Raw genomic sequence first — 14,988 nt, 5'->3', positions numbered from 1 at the left:
GGACTCAAATAGCATTATTTATCTATTTACTTGCACGTCTCAAACCTCGATCCATTAAATCAAATTTGTAAATTCTATAATATAGACTGGCTTAGTAGGATCTTCCCTCATCGGGTTAGGGCATCGTTAATAGCGGTCATACCCAGCTCGCCGAGTGCTTTCTAACTCCTTACTGCTTCACCAAACTCACTTCACAATACTGCTTTTTGTACTTGCGCTTTACAGCAATACATCAGCATTTATCTTTTGAAATAGTAGATGGCAGGACCTTCTCAGCATACATCATCGCGAGTTTCACACAACGCTAGCGTAGCTGGCGGGAAGCGTGGAGCGACGGCGGGTAACGCCGCTGCTATACCGGTTAACAGTGCCGTCGTTACAGCGAATAATGCAGCAACTGCGGAGGAAGCCGGAGTCCCTTTAGATCCGGTAAGATATTTGATTTTAAGCTGTTTGAAGCCTAATTGAAGAAGTATGATGGCTAATGTGTTGCGACAAGGTGAATTTTGAGACTTTCCCCGATAGCGCACTGCGCAAGTACAGAGCTTCCTACAGTATGCCTGATAAGTCTTCCATATCGAACCTTGGAATGCTATTAAATGGTAAAGTCGGACATCGTACATACTCTTACAAGCACCGAAATCGCATTACAAAGGATGAACTTGCTTCTTCTATAAAGCGACATTTTACCGCACAGCCTGCTCGCGAGGTCGAGATGATTGCTGGGTTTTTTTATGCTGTACGGCATCAGAGTAAGTGATTACGTTTAGTATCAATATGCAAAGACTGTTAGTAGCTGACTTTAACTCGCTCGCTAGACGATACGTTGAAGTTGAAATTTCCTTTACCATGAGGATCTATTCGCACTGATGGTCAGCCGATCTTTCGAATAATGTTTTGGTAGGCAAATTTGGGTTTAGCTACGTTAGATTTCTGTATTTGGAGCCTTGGAATTCTGGATTGTATTGTTTGAGAGTCAAGCGAGTTTAACTTGAAGCTCTATTCATCATGTTGTTATTAGAATAAGTTAGTTTAGCCTAATTTTAAATTTGCAATGTGTTATCGAGTCACCGGATAGACTTTTCTAAATGTTTTATTGTTTAAACCCGTATAATGCCCCCTAAAATCTATCCCCTATTACAGCGAATGCACCGTATTAACATCAAGCCCATATTAATCGAAATGTAATTACAAAAAGAGCCCATTATTCTCAATACACAGCCAGCAATATCCTCATGAAAAAAGCTGATCACGTAGTGAAAAGTGAAAATAATAATAATAAACACAAATAAAACAGCCCAATACTCCACATAAAATTCTAATGAGTGAAAAAAAAAAAATTTGCAAACTTGTGTACGAACAGCTAGCTTATGCTATATTAGAGCTACGCATTGCGTTCTCAATAAAGCTGTTGCTAGCCGTGAACGTGAAATTTTCAAAAATGTTATCTTTAGGATAGGATCCACGTTCATCTTCTACTCCTGGGATTTCCAACCCGTTTCCAGGAGGACTGAAAGCCATAGAAGTAAATTCGTCGGCAAAATTCTCTGCGAGAATTGGATCCGTGATAATAGGTACAATAGGAGGAATGATATCTGGATCTCGACGTTCAAGCTTTGCCCAATCTATTTTGCGGAAAAAGCGGTGGTTACGAATAGCCTTTAAATCATCCGGAATATTGCCTCCTAGACGCTTCTTAGGCTCCTTTCGGAGTAAACGCGTCAAAAAGTCTTTAGCTTCAGCTGTAATATAGTAAGGCAGAACCAGTTTTGTCTTTTGAATTTTCTCAATGATACGCTTGTAGTTATTTCCAGTGAATGGAGGATTTCCAGTCAAGAGGTCATAGCAAAGTGCACCGAGAGACCACCAGTCGACAGCGAAATCATACGGCTTGCCGAGTAATATTTCAGGAGCCATATACTCTGGGGTTCCAAGAAATGTTTTGCACTCGCCACCGTCACTCGAGACTTTGCTGAGACCGAAATCGGTTAAGACCAAGTGTCCTTGAGAGTCGAGCAAGCAGTTCTCGGGTTTCAAGTCGCGGTAGACAACACCAACTTCTGTATGAAGATGCGACAGTGCAAGAACTAATTCGGCCGCGTAAAAGGATACAACTGGTTCTGAGAGCATTTTTTCTGATGCAAGGTGCGAAAATAATTCGCCACCTTGAGCGTACTCTAAGAATAAATATAGCCTATGTTGATCCTGCAGAGCATAGAACAATTTAACAATATAAGGGTGTCGAATAGACTCTAGAATAGCACGCTCGGTTTTTGTTTGCTCGACCAGTTTCTTACGAACCATCATAGATGCCTTTTTTAACTGCTTTTGAGCATACAACCGCCCAGAAGATTTCTCGCGAACAAGGAGCACTTTACCGTAAGCACCTTTTCCAAGGACTTTGATGTACTCAAAATCAGACACTTGAAGTCGTCGCTTTGTCGAAAGTTCGAGATTGCTTGCTATATAATCTGACTGAATATCCACTGAATAAGAGGTGCCCATGGCTGCCTCATTCAAAAACTGATGATTTTTCAAAGAGCTGCCACTCATCAGCGCAATGCCGTTAGTGATTTTCGTAATGTCTTCATCGTCTTCTTTTATTATCGGTATTCCGTGCGCTCCAGCATGGTGATCTGATCCGTTTGTCAATTGTTCGATAGTTAAAGGAGCCCATGGCTCGTCGCGCGAGCCGAAAGAGACAGAGCGGCGGCGAGCAAAGCTAGACTCCATGTCCATATCAGGCTCATCAAACGCAAATACAGCGGCCATATTAACTTATGCTGGCGTGAAGAGCAGCGAGAGAGGATAGGACAAGGAATTGAAAGAAGGGGGTTGAGATGTTGTGACTCCGACGAGAACCGAAAGGCAAGATACTTGGGACCAACGAAAACCTATAGTTTTCGATAGCAAGTACCCGAGAGTAGAAACTAAAGAAAATACGCCATAGATGAGCAACTGTAACTGAAAGATTAAATACACGTGGAGAAGGAACAGTTTGAGTAGTCCGGCATCAGATTGGGAATTTTTTCTCGCCACAGTTTCGAACGTGTCCACGTCTTGCTACAGGTTTATGCCTGGTTTAGAAGTACGGATATATTTTAGTATTATCGCGGGTGTTAAGATACCCAATATTATGCAACTACAAGCACTATGCCTCTCGATTGGGCTCGGCAATTGAATACTAGTCAGCCAAAATACGTTTACTATTATTCATTCAAATTTCTCTGAATTATGGGCAGCAGTTTAATATACCATTAGCGCAAAATATCTCGTCATTAGCCTCACCATGTCCCTCATGTGCTACTAATCGATTTGCTGCTAGAACATTTAACTCGCCGGTCGAACACCCAGCTAATCATATAAACCTAGCAAGTTTTAAGAGAAGATCTTTATTTAGTGAAGCTGGGCAAAACGCTAAAACAGAAAATGCGAAGACAAGCCGACATCTCGTCTATATCTTGTATTTTCTAGAAAAGAGAATGGTTTTATATCATAACACCCTGGGAAACACCTAGACAAATTAAAACCAAAAAGTGTGGATAATGCGGTGTATTGTCTAACTCTATTAAATATCCTAATACGGAAAATCACTTATATTGAGCGTGAAGTGCATTAAATTGATCGAATCTGTCCATTATATTCTTTTAAAACATAATGATTGAGAGATGTAAATAATGGTACAGTACCCTTGAATGATTATCAGCTTCGTATCTTCGCGTTGCGACTGAACAGGTACCCCTCGAGACCACAAAGATTTAAGATATTGCTATTTGCTCTCTCGCATCCCTTTTCCTCGAATATCTACGCAGCTTCGATATTTGCGAACTATGGTTCAGACTGCCGTCCCAGAGTAAGTACTTTTCAATCCCTTGATGTTGAACAGGAACAGAGCCAGGGTTGTGAACGTGGCTGCATCGAAGCGTCTTAAAATACAAACGATGTTTCATGTTATTTTGTGCTAGTGTTTGCAACCATCGAGCCATCATTGAATTTGCTTTCGAATTGCTTAATTATGGACTCTTACTGACGGCTTCTGCCAGGATCCAAGAGATTGAGATCGGCGAAGCAGTAAATGCGCGCACACAGGCGTTATCGTCATTTCACTCGCTAGGACCGCCCGATCTTGTTCATCTCACAAAAGTTCATGCTCGGACTGGAGTCAAAGAGGTTAGCAATTGCTTTAAAAATGATTTAGCTGTATCAGCTCAATGGCAGAGCATTCAATTAACTGTTTTACTCGTTCAAGGCTGGGACTTACCATTATGTTACCGGCATCGACCCTTCCTCTGCTTCTATTGCGGCCTATATGAACACACTTACCTATGCTCCTGGTGAAGGTCAGATTTGGTTTGGAAAAGTACAACACTGGAATATTCAAACCGGAGTTTACTGGTAAGATCAAGTCGTTAGTGCAGAGTCGTTTCAGGTAGATACTGACTAACCGTACAGCTGCTACAATTCTCTTTCGAGAGTTGATTTACGAGTTCGCGTTCATATTCCTGGATCCGTTGAGGCATTTGTAATTGATGAGAGAGGAGAAAAGTAAATTGGTTTCTGTTCTCAGATTTGAGATCAAGAGAGCTTACAAAAATGTTTGTTTTAGGCACCCGGTCACAGAACAGTTGATGTTAGAAACTTATATTTGCTCGGTAATCCGAGCATTTCTGTTTGCTGATGACGATGACTACAATATCACTGCATACCGAAGATTTAATCCCATCCCGAATCGAGAAGCAGAAGAAAAGTTTCTAGAAGCAGCATCAAAGATGTTTAGTCGGGGTATGATGCTGTTGATTCGATTTATTATGGCATTTACTAATTTGCCCTATTTTTCAGGTTGGCAATTTGGATCTGAACTTGAAGTTCAAGTTCCTACACTCATTTCGAATAATCTTACCGCTGCGTTTTTCAAGTACCTTGACCTTACAAAAAGCTATGATGCAGGCGTCAATCTGTTAGAGAAACTTAGAGAGAAGGATTTTGATTTTTCTGCCCTCCTTGCTCGATGCTACTTAGAAATGGGTGAGTTTTTTTGGCTCATGGCGTTTTTCGGTGCTTATGATATTAACGAAATGTTGTAGATGAGGAAGTCAAGGCGGTTCAGCTTCTTCATGAAGGGGTACAAGAGTCTCATCGCGATCCAAATTTGCTTGATCTTCAGACAAAATTTTGTATGACGAAAGGCCGGCTTGATTTTGCCGTTGCAACAGCCAAGCGAGCTGTTGATTCAGCTCCGTCAGAATTTGCTCCCTGGGCTCGATTGGTGAAGGTTTATATTGAACAGCAAGATTTCCAATCGGTACGTACTTTCTATTAAACTCTACGAACTATGAAACCAGCTAATTATTTTTACCAGGCTCTTCTTACTTTGAATTCATGTCCAATGTTTCCATATCAAAACGTCGATCTTCACAGAATGCCCGTGGCTCAGCGGGTGCACCTGCCCATTCCTGCTGAAGGAATCATACAAGAAATCGTCGACGACGCTGTGGCTGGCGAGGGAGAGACGACGACTGTAGATCCAGCTCTTGCGCGTCTACCTGCGTCATCCTTGCGTGGAACGTTTGCCAAAGCATACGATTTGTTAGTTGAAATTGTCCATGAGACTGGGTGGGATATGCTATTGAAATATCGGTCCAAGGTGTTTATCATGGAGGAGGAATATCGTAGTTTGAAAACTGAGACATCGAGCTTGAAGAAGCTGAATAACCACAGTCGCGCAGATAGCGATGCATCTAATGTTGCGGTTAATGGAAGAGAGTCGTCTGCTGACGTTGATGATGAAGAAGGACTGCCAAATATTGTTAAGCCAGAGAGCAGTGTTGATGCAGAACTTGTCAAGGGAAGTGAAGATGGACATCATACCACTTCTGCGGCTGCCTCAGCCAAGGATGATAAATCCTCGACCACATTTCGAAGTAAACGGTTATGCGAGCGATGGCTTGATAATCTGTTTATGGTCATGTATGAGGATATGCGTGTCTATACTTTATGGCGTGCCGAGTCTGCGCACTACAAAGCCCAACAACTTGCGTACAAGAAGAGTCTGCGAGAATGGGAGATCCTAGGTGCTCTTGCGGTTAGAATGAGGCACACTGAAGAGGCCGCCGAGGCTTATAATCTCGCTTTGGACATTAGATTCTCAGCGAAGGCGCTCAAAGGATTGATGGAAATTTACGTGGAGAAGAAGGAGCCGATAAACGTTCTACATGCTGCGATAAAGCTGACCTCATATGATCATCGCTGGTTCAAGGAGTTCTCCCCGCTGTTGATAAAAGCGATGCAGGGGCTGGTTCAAGAGGAAGGATCTCAAAAGCTGAGAAATATGATTCAAGGTTCGGATTACAGCGCTTCGGTTGCAGAAATGATGGATGTGTACTTTGACATTGCAAAGCAATTCCATTGGCCTGGATATGAGGAAGATGATGACGGAAGATAGGGAAGGTCAGAACTAGGTAGCGAATTTAACATAGATTTCTTTTTAATTCATACAACCGACGACGTAGCGTGGCTCACCCGTCTGTGGCGGGACTCAATTTAGTTTACTTGTGGCGCGTGTCTGTGCTCGCCAAGTGAAGGTTTAATTGCGAGTTGATAACAATGATTTTATACGACAGTCTTCTGTTTGCCTAATTCTAATTACATTGCGAGCGACATTTTTCTCCAATTACTTTCTGAAGAAGCCCCGCTTATTTCGGTCCTTATCGCGACGGCTCTAGAAAAATAAACTCCGCCGCACGTGATAATATATCCGCATCGTAAAATGTCCGCGGCGGTGGCAGCTGTCGTATAAACTCAGCATTCACATCACCGTTTAAAGACGAGGCGAGTGGTTTTTGGCCTCTCAGGTGTAAGAGTCGCTGCACTGCCCAACTTGTGCTACACTACGAATCGTCAGATGAGTGGCTCTTCAATTCATCATCTGCCAGATACGGCGCAAATGCCTGCACAAGAGCAGATATTAGACACAATAAGGACAACCGTCGAAGGGGATCTGTCTCCTCCTGAACAATCAGCTACAGCACACCAGGAGACTCAAGATGTCGAGAACTCACCTGTGGCACGGATGACAACTACCGCGTCTGAAGTTCCATACTCTGTCTTTTCACCACAGAAGAAGCGTGCTTTATGCGCAGCTGCTACATGTACAGGGCTTCTCTCTCCATTTTCTACCAGCATTTACTTTCCTTCAATCACTCAGGTGGCTACTGACCTTGGAGTCTCAGTTGAGAAGATAAATTTGACAGTGACCACATACATGATATTCCAAGGATTAGCACCATCCGTTTGGGGTTCATTTGCAGATGTACTCGGACGTCGGCCATTGTATCTGCTAACTTTATCAATTTACGCTGTTGCCAATCTTGCCCTCTCGCTGCAAAATACTTATGCTGGCTTACTTGTGCTTCGAATGGTTCAGTCGGCTGGCTCGTCGGCGACTATTGCGATCGGTGCAGGAACGATCGGAGATATCACGACTCCTTCCGAACGTGGCTTTTATATGGGGGTCTTCTCTGGAGGAGTCATGGTTGCCCCTGCGATAGCGCCTGTCCTCGGCGGCTTATTATCGCGGTCCGCTGACTCGTGGAAAGCGTCATTTTGGTTTCTTTTTGCTATAGGGATCTCGTTGGTCGCCGTTCTTTTTGTGTGGCTACCGGAGACCGGACGCGCAATTGTTGGTAATGGAAGCATCCGTGCTTCAGGATGGAATCAATCTCTATTGCAAAAATTAGAGCGCAAGAAGCATCCTGAAGTTGATGAGAGTGAAGTTATTGCGATAAAGAAACCTCTAAGGCTGGGAAACCCTTTGCGATGTGTAGTCATGATTTTGCAAAAAGACGTGGCAACTGTGTTGGCTGGGCACGCCTTTATTTACGTTGGGTACTATTGCATTACGGTTGCTTTTTCATCTCAATTAAAGACAGTCTACAATCTGAATACGTTGCAGATCGGTCTATGCTTTTTGCCGTATGGTGTCGGCAGCTCTATTGGCTCAGTAGCGAGCGGTAAAATTTTGAATCAGGAATTTGCTAGATTTGCAAAAGCGGCTGGGTATGGTGCTGATGGTGGACGGAGCGTGCGCCAGAATCCTGATTTTCCGATTGAGAAGGCCCGTTTAAGAATGGGGTTTCCAATGATTATTGTTTCGGCCGTCTTGACTGTTGCTTTTGGCTGGACTTTTCGCGTAAATGTTTCATACGCGGCGCCGGTTACTATCCTTTTCTTTCTTGGACTTTCAATCGTGGGATTTTTCACTTGTGTTCAGGTGATATTAGTTGACCTGTATCCTCAAGAGTCGGCCTCGGTCACTGCGGCTAATAATCTTGTTCGATGTTTATTAGGTGCTGGAGGATCTGCAGTTGTCGATATCGTCGTCGACAAAATCGGAATGGGTTGGACGTTTGTTATAGTGGCTGGGATGGATCTACTTGCGGTTCCAGTTCTTTTTCTCGAGTATAAAAAGGGAGGAGATTGGCGACGAGAACGACTTTACAAGATTAAAGCGGAAGAAGATCGCAAGAAAGAGATAGAGAAAGAAGATTCAGAGAGAAGAGTATCAGACAGGACCGCGGATACTATAGAAAATCAAAGTATTCAAGAGGCCGCGGGCATTGAGAAGAATTGACATTACATGTAATAATACGGATGGTACGTGCATTTTGAGGGTGTTCTTTTTGTCGGTAGTGTTTGCCTTAATGCTTAAGTTATGTCAGGAAATATCAATATGCGCGTAATTATAAATTAAATTAACCTTTACTGCAGATCTAATGCAATCTATATATAATGACGTTAGAAGCAAAAAATGAATATAAGAATTTGGCGATGGTTGATCAGCAGGATCAACGCGTCGGTCTCGGTTTCGAGAGCCAATCAAGTAACGATGAGCCGCACCGCCTGTCAGAATCTGGTAATTAAAGACTGTCAATCCTCGACTCGGCCATTTTTTCGATTCGATTGTGGATATTCTGTTATCGCTATGTTTTTTTGAATTGATTTTAGGGAACTAGTTCTATTGCTATATTTTACGGATTTTGACTCTGAACATGGGGTGTTTTGTGTCTCTATTATATGATGTTATCGTCGTTACAGCAGTCGGACGCCGTCTAGAACAACGCAACAGCAGCGGCTATAATCATCAGCTCCGGTACAGCCGAACTCACCCATGTATGTCAATGATGATTGTGGGATTATCAATTAGCTTGATTTTTGCCAGTTTGGTATGTTTTTGCTATTCCTGTACTTTTTAAGATAAGGATCGAATCGCCAATCTCGAATCTCGACCGGAACTGCGGCACAGTAGGCTGGTCGGTATGTTCTCTTTCTCATGATTCTAACGTCCTGACAGGAGGAATCAATGACTGGAAATATGCTACAAAGCACAATATAGCATTTGCTATATACTGCACAAAGGATCGGAGTTGAACGAGGCAAGCAGCTACATGTTCTGCTTAACTTTTGAAAAAGTGGGGTTTGCCTATTTGCTCCGCACCAATCTGGCCTCTCAAGTCGAAAATTGAATATAAACAGGTCGAATTTTTGAAAAGGTGACAGGATTTACTGTGATCTTACATATTGTTTTCTATTTTTGTTTATTTATATATACTATTTTTATTGGTTCGTCTTGGGATTATCAATGTATGGGTTCTCGAAGCTGTTGGACCCGATTCGTCTCGTGTTATTTACTGATAGACTTATGTTTTCACTTATTTAAAATATGGTAATACTACTAGCATGTAGCCAATCAAGTTACGTATTGCCATCTCGATAATTGAATACAGCTGACTTGCAAGTACATCTTATAAAACTGGAACGCAAACTTGATCTGATAACACAACTAAAGTGGGATAAAGTGGATCACGTATAATCACAGAATCACACATCTTGTGATTGAGTATTGGAGTCCCCGGGTGGCTTCCCAAAGTGGTTGATATCCAGCTTCTGACACTGGGTAGTCTTCGTCACAAAGTCACCACTTTTCGAACCAGTCAGTCCTTGGATATTTGTAGGACATGTCAGACTCTCGTAATACATCTCCAGCGAGGACTGCTACGCGGCTGCCGCCGGAGGTTGTAGCTCACGAAGCTATCATCATCGACAGTGATGTGGAAGACATAACTGAACCATTACTTCCATCAAATACACGGGCAACATTACCGAATCCATTTGTAAGTGGACTGTCGTCGCGTACCTCTTCATTTACGGCTTCTCTCTCCTCGTCGACCAGAGATATCATTTCGTCGGGAAACAATGCAAGCGGTGAGCTCTCTAATTTGAAGCTTGCAATTGTCTTTATGTCGTTATATATCGGTGTCTTCTTGGCGGCCTTGGATGGAACCGTTATTGCTACCTTATTGGCACATATTGCATCGGAGTTTGATGGATTTAAAAACGTTTCGTGGATCGCGACTGCGTATTTAATTGCAAACGCTGCGTTCCAGCCATTATATGGAAAGCTGACCGATATTTTTGGACGGCGACCGGGACTGCTCTTTAGCAACGTGAGTGCATTATCTTTTATTAGTAAGCGAATCATGCAGCTAATTTTCTTAGATCACCTTTGGCATTGGTTGTCTAGCGTGCGGATTGGCTACAAATTTATGGTTCCTAGTATTTGCTAGAGTCGTGGCTGGAATAGGTGGTGGGGGTCTAACAGCCCTTTCTACAATCACTTTGTCTGACCTTGTACCTCTTCGCAAGCGAGGTGTCTTACAAGGATTTGGAAATATTATGTTTGGTTCTGGTGCCGCTCTTGGTGGTATTTTTGGAGGATTTGCAAATGCTCATCTAGGCTGGCGATGGGCATTTTTACTTCAGCTTCCACTTATTGTCTTGTCAACTCTCGCAATTCAGTTTTTGCTTGTACTTCCTTCGAAGGAACACGACTATGAGTCCGACGATGATGATGCAACCCTCGATGGCGAGGCAGAGGTAGCTCGGGAAGAGAGACTGCTTGCTCGCGTTGACTTTGCAGGTGCGGCAACGCTGGTTGCTGCGCTTCTGGTTTTCCTTTTTGCTGTGTCCATTGGTGGCAATCAGGTTCCATGGAGTCATCCTCTAGTTATTGTCTCTTTGCCTTTATCAATGCTAATTTTGGCTTCTTGGGTGTATATCGAGCTATATGTTGCAAAGGAACCAATTATTCCAGTGCAGCTCTTAAAAGACCCTACAATTTTCGGCGCCGCTTTTTGCAACTGGTTCATGACTATGTCTGTATACTCTCTTTTGTTTTTTATTCCTTTATACTTTGTCGCCGTTAGAGATACTTCGGAGACAACTGCTGGATCAAGTTTGGTGACAAATTTTGTTGGAGTCGCGGTTGGCTCTTTTGGCTCTGGAATATATATGCGGTCTACTGGAAAATATTACAAAATTGCCATGCTTTCCGCCGGTATTTATATCCTTGGTACAGGTATGATCTGTACCTTGACTCCCGATACGCCAATGTTGATTGTATGGATGTATACATTCTTGCCTGGAGCCGGATATGGATCGCTGTTAACAGTCACATTAATTGCGCTGATCGCTGCGGTTCCGCATGAGTACCAGGCTGTGACGACCTCTATTCAATATGGATTCCGCGGTACAGGATCTACTTTAGGAGTTGCGGTCGCCACCAGCGTCTTCCAAAATACACTAGGCAACTCGCTTAGACAGCGCGTCTTTGGAACCGATGCCGAAGAGATTGTAAAGAGGGTATTAGAGAATGTTGATGAGGTCAGAAATCTCCCAAGTTATTTGATCCCCGTCGTGAGGATGGCGTATATGGATGCTTCGAGGGCTGTTTTCATTATGTGCTTTGTGCTGGGTATTACAACAGCTGGTACTGCTGCTATCATGCGAGAGCATGTACTGCACTCGACCATTAATAGGCGGTGATTGATGATAACTGCTGCAAGAAGAAGTTTTCACGATTAAGGGAGTTTGCATACGGTTACACACTACATTATCAATACAATAGACATTTTCCTAAACACTGCATTTTGAATATGTTATATTATAATAGTGTCTAGATGGTTGCGGTGCACTCAGGAGTTGGCTCCGACTTGGCTTTCGTGGCTGGGTAATAATACCCTGACCCTAATAAAATTTGATTTATAGAAACTCTAAATAGCGAATCTGTAGCAGATATATATTGGTTCGCCGGAGAAGACTCCGACAGGCTTTTTTTTATTCTTTTCCTTGTTTAGCTCACAGGCTTTGCGAGTAATATTTTCTTATATACTTGGGGCGGGGATATAGGTTTAATTAAAATCAATAAGACCATAATATAGTTTCTAGTGAGTTCTTGGTTTGAAACTGTCTAATTATGCGGCTAAGCGTGGGGAAGCTAACGACGGAGCATAGATTTTGCTTCTTATACTTCATTCGCCTTTTGTTTTGACAAATTAATATAAAATCTTCTTTCTGTTTTATCATCTTAACGGCGCTATATGTTTATGAGTGATCAGGCTAAAGTGAAGTTACTTAGCGGACAGACTGAAGATGACGGCCATTCTCATTACGAGGATGTAACAGCCAAACTTTTGTCAGACACTGTGCCCGGCAGCACAAGTCTTGATATTAGAGACCCAGCATACTTTGAAGTAAACAGTGATACAACATCAGTTGCAACTTCTCCAATTATGAATGAAACTCACGATATTTCAATCGATATTCCGGATTTTCCAATCAGTACAATTCAGCCTCGCCGCGGACGAGCAATCCAGGCCATCTGCCGATTTGGATCTTCATTCAAAAATTGGTTTGATGAAAATATCGGGTTATTATTATTTGCTGCTGGTCAGTTGTTTAGCAGTACTATGAATTTATTTACTCGGATACTGGAAACAACGTCAGAACCTCATTTTCATGCTTTACAGATTGTATTTACTCGGATGATGATCACCGCGGTTGCTTGCACAGCGTACATGTGGTATACAAAGGTATGCATTTTTTTTTATTATAAAGGAGTGAACGTTTATTGACAAAGACAAGGTTCCGGATACGCCTCTAGGTCCAAAGGGAATTAGAGGTGCTTTGGTCCTTCGCGGCTTTACTGGTTTTTTTGGATTGTTTGGAATGTACTATTCCTTGACTTATCTTTCACTTTCCGATGCAACTGTTATTGGTTTCTTGTCCCCGACTGTCGCCGGCGTCGCTTGCTCGATATTCCTTCATGAAGCTTTCGGGCGCATAGAATTCATTGCTGGCATTATTTCATTTCTGGGAGTAATTTTGATCGCCCAACCAGGTGCTACTCCTCCACCATCACCTACGGGCGGCCATTCGGTGACAGCTGCGCAACGCTGGGGCGCCGTAGGAGTTGCGCTTCTTGGAGTTTTTGGAGCGGCTGGTGCGTTTACAGTAATTCGGTATATTGGAAAACGAGCGCATCCACTTATTTCTGTGAATTATTTTGCTGTAATTTGTTCTATAATCTCATTTGTTGCGCTTGTTGTGTCGCCAGATATTGGATTTGTTTTCCCTCATACTGTATGGCAATGGTTTCTTTTGTTTGGTATTGGTATTTGTGGGTTCTTGTATCAGTTCTTATTAACGGCTGGTCTGCAGCGTGAAAAGGCGGGAAGAGCGGGTAATATGCTCTATTTGCAAATGCTTTTTGCATTCGTGTTTGAGAAACTTGTTTGGAATGATAGTCCGGACTGGATGGAGATCGCTGGAATCGGTATTATTCTGGGCTCTGCCGCATGGGTTGCTGTTAGTAAAAGACAATCGGAAGCAGTTTACGCTAAAGTTGGCTCGGGTGCGATCTCTGAAGGGCCTCATAGTCCTGATCCCGATTCAATCGAGATGAATAGTTTAAGTAGTCGCCCGAACGCGGAGTCGCGCGTATGAACAGACCTTCTACAAAGAAACGGCTTTAATTTTCCATCTGATTTATTTCTTGTATTTTGGCATTATTGGTTATTTTTGCATTTGTTTTTTTTATTTGGGATTTTTGACGATGAGATTTGAGTAGGAGGATGATCTGGTGCAAGTATACGACAAGCTTTAATTTTTGTACGAGGTTGCTTACAATTTGATTTTCATTTTTTCATAAGATCATTCAAACGACCGTAAACATAAATTTGATATTCAATATCCTCCATTAAATTCGGAAACATAGTGCTCTTGACCGACTAAGGTTTTGTGATCTGCTGGGTTGGCAGCAGCTTCGTATATAGTAATGACGGGATCTTTTGAAAGCTAAGTTGTCTCTTTTAGTAAGGAGTTTCTCATGAGAAGAATAGTTTTAAAGAGAGACTTACTTGTGACCATGATCCCCTTAGTCCGATATATGATATCCTTGTGACATCATCGCCATAATTATCCAGTATGAATAGAGTAATACTTCTCACATTTGAAAAAATTGCTCGTTTTAATGGGTACTCCATAATATCTGACGTACTATTATTGTGCTCGAGTGATTCGTCTGCTTTAAGGTCCTCAGCTATCGAAAAGTCAATATCTTCGCGATTTTTGAATAGTTTGATTGTGCGAGGTGCGTCAGAGTCTGAAGATGTGCGGATCAAAATAGAATATAGCTTCACGATCCCAGTAAATCTATTTTCAACAAATCAGCTCAAACAGTCTCAAATTCATTCATAAACCTAGTTCTTTACGGTATGAACATTATTAGCTGCTCATCGGAGTCGCTTTCCAATATCTAGATCCAGATCAGGATTCATTAGCCATATGCCTACAGAATTCTGAACTAAGCACTCATACCTTTGTAGAATCATACCGCTCGTTCCACGGCTTGATTACACTTCTTCCTGAATCTGGCTCGCTTTCATTCATTGTCGTTACATGATCGAGATTGATGTGCTTGAATAGCGATTGAGAGTCGAAGATGTTTTCAGGAGGTGGACTGTGAGAATGTGAATGATCATGACTGTGGTCACCGCCCTCGCCTCCACCTCCACCTCCATGGCTATGACTATGATCATGCTCGTGATTATGGCCCGACATTTTTCAGCAGGAACTTGTCTAAAAAGACTCGTA

At 42.5% G+C, this 14,988-nt stretch overlaps 7 protein-coding genes across 7 annotated transcripts; 5 read left to right on the top strand and 2 right to left on the bottom strand.

Annotated features, from left to right (window-relative positions):
* The first annotated feature begins 174 nt into the window (after window positions 1–174).
* V2V93DRAFT_369235 (uncharacterized protein) lies at window positions 175–1,074 on the top strand. The gene is made up of 3 exons (XM_066909972.1): window positions 175–429; window positions 500–752; window positions 819–1,074. The coding sequence occupies exons 1-3, from the start codon at window positions 259–261 to the stop codon at window positions 851–853; spliced, it is 459 nt and encodes a 152-aa protein (XP_066766280.1). The 5' UTR covers window positions 175–258; the 3' UTR covers window positions 854–1,074.
* Window positions 965–3,009, bottom strand: V2V93DRAFT_369234 (kinase-like domain-containing protein). Its single transcript, XM_066909971.1, has one exon. It carries the CDS (start codon window positions 2,770–2,772, stop codon window positions 1,369–1,371), a length of 1,404 nt encoding a protein of 467 aa, XP_066766279.1. The 5' UTR covers window positions 2,773–3,009; the 3' UTR covers window positions 965–1,368.
* Window positions 3,010–3,738: 729 nt separating this feature from the next.
* V2V93DRAFT_369231 (Chs5p-Arf1p-binding proteins-domain-containing protein) lies at window positions 3,739–6,472 on the top strand. Its single transcript, XM_066909970.1, has 8 exons — window positions 3,739–3,853; window positions 4,044–4,170; window positions 4,250–4,395; window positions 4,453–4,545; window positions 4,607–4,782; window positions 4,840–5,025; window positions 5,085–5,302; window positions 5,360–6,472. The coding sequence occupies exons 1-8, from the start codon at window positions 3,831–3,833 to the stop codon at window positions 6,440–6,442; spliced, it is 2,052 nt and encodes a 683-aa protein (XP_066766278.1). The 5' UTR covers window positions 3,739–3,830; the 3' UTR covers window positions 6,443–6,472.
* Window positions 6,473–6,626: 154 nt separating this feature from the next.
* Window positions 6,627–8,793, top strand: V2V93DRAFT_369230 (major facilitator superfamily domain-containing protein). Its single transcript, XM_066909969.1, has one exon. It carries the CDS (start codon window positions 6,902–6,904, stop codon window positions 8,627–8,629), a length of 1,728 nt encoding a protein of 575 aa, XP_066766277.1. The 5' UTR covers window positions 6,627–6,901; the 3' UTR covers window positions 8,630–8,793.
* A 1,157-nt stretch (window positions 8,794–9,950) lies between these two features.
* On the top strand, window positions 9,951–12,165 carry V2V93DRAFT_369226 (major facilitator superfamily domain-containing protein). The gene is made up of 2 exons (XM_066909968.1): window positions 9,951–10,502; window positions 10,555–12,165. Exons 1-2 carry the CDS (start codon window positions 10,014–10,016, stop codon window positions 11,878–11,880), a joined length of 1,815 nt encoding a protein of 604 aa, XP_066766276.1. The 5' UTR covers window positions 9,951–10,013; the 3' UTR covers window positions 11,881–12,165.
* Window positions 12,166–12,626: 461 nt separating this feature from the next.
* On the top strand, window positions 12,627–13,839 carry V2V93DRAFT_324052 (uncharacterized protein; the record flags this gene model as incomplete). Its single annotated transcript, XM_066907455.1, has 2 exons — window positions 12,627–12,926; window positions 12,979–13,839. 2 exons carry the CDS (start codon window positions 12,627–12,629, stop codon window positions 13,837–13,839), a joined length of 1,161 nt encoding a protein of 386 aa, XP_066766275.1.
* A 240-nt stretch (window positions 13,840–14,079) lies between these two features.
* V2V93DRAFT_391142 (PITH domain-containing protein) lies at window positions 14,080–14,955 on the bottom strand (the record flags this gene model as incomplete). Its single annotated transcript, XM_066912430.1, has 4 exons — window positions 14,080–14,190; window positions 14,253–14,547; window positions 14,607–14,650; window positions 14,713–14,955. The coding sequence occupies 4 exons, from the start codon at window positions 14,953–14,955 to the stop codon at window positions 14,080–14,082; spliced, it is 693 nt and encodes a 230-aa protein (XP_066766274.1).
* Window positions 14,956–14,988: the final 33 nt, after the last annotated feature.

The sequence above is a fragment of the Kockiozyma suomiensis genome (genome assembly GCF_038497685.1).
Source record: "Kockiozyma suomiensis strain NRRL Y-17356 unplaced genomic scaffold V2V93scaffold_6, whole genome shotgun sequence".
Classification (NCBI taxonomy): domain Eukaryota; kingdom Fungi; phylum Ascomycota; class Lipomycetes; order Lipomycetales; family Lipomycetaceae; genus Kockiozyma; species Kockiozyma suomiensis.
Note: the sequence above shows the minus strand (reverse complement) of the source record. Positions and strands in the feature narration are given on the sequence as shown.

Excerpts from the sequence above, each read along its gene's own strand:
- V2V93DRAFT_369235 (XM_066909972.1), top strand. The coding sequence starts at position 259 with ATGGCAGGACCTTCTCAGCATACATCATCGCGAGTTTCACACAACGCT. Across the intron at positions 430-499 it reads CCGGAGTCCCTTTAGATCCG|GTGAATTTTGAGACTTTCCC; the intron begins GTAAGATATTTG and ends TGTTGCGACAAG. Across the intron at positions 753-818 it reads TTATGCTGTACGGCATCAGA|ACGATACGTTGAAGTTGAAA; the intron begins GTAAGTGATTAC and ends CTCGCTCGCTAG.
- V2V93DRAFT_369234 (XM_066909971.1), bottom strand. The coding sequence starts at position 2,772 with ATGGCCGCTGTATTTGCGTTTGATGAGCCTGATATGGACATGGAGTCT.
- V2V93DRAFT_369231 (XM_066909970.1), top strand. The coding sequence starts at position 3,831 with ATGGTTCAGACTGCCGTCCCAGA. Across the intron at positions 3,854-4,043 it reads GTTCAGACTGCCGTCCCAGA|GATCCAAGAGATTGAGATCG; the intron begins GTAAGTACTTTT and ends GGCTTCTGCCAG. Across the intron at positions 4,171-4,249 it reads CTCGGACTGGAGTCAAAGAG|GCTGGGACTTACCATTATGT; the intron begins GTTAGCAATTGC and ends TACTCGTTCAAG.
- V2V93DRAFT_369230 (XM_066909969.1), top strand. The coding sequence starts at position 6,902 with ATGAGTGGCTCTTCAATTCATCATCTGCCAGATACGGCGCAAATGCCT.
- V2V93DRAFT_369226 (XM_066909968.1), top strand. The coding sequence starts at position 10,014 with ATGTCAGACTCTCGTAATACATCTCCAGCGAGGACTGCTACGCGGCTG. Across the intron at positions 10,503-10,554 it reads CGGGACTGCTCTTTAGCAAC|ATCACCTTTGGCATTGGTTG; the intron begins GTGAGTGCATTA and ends TAATTTTCTTAG.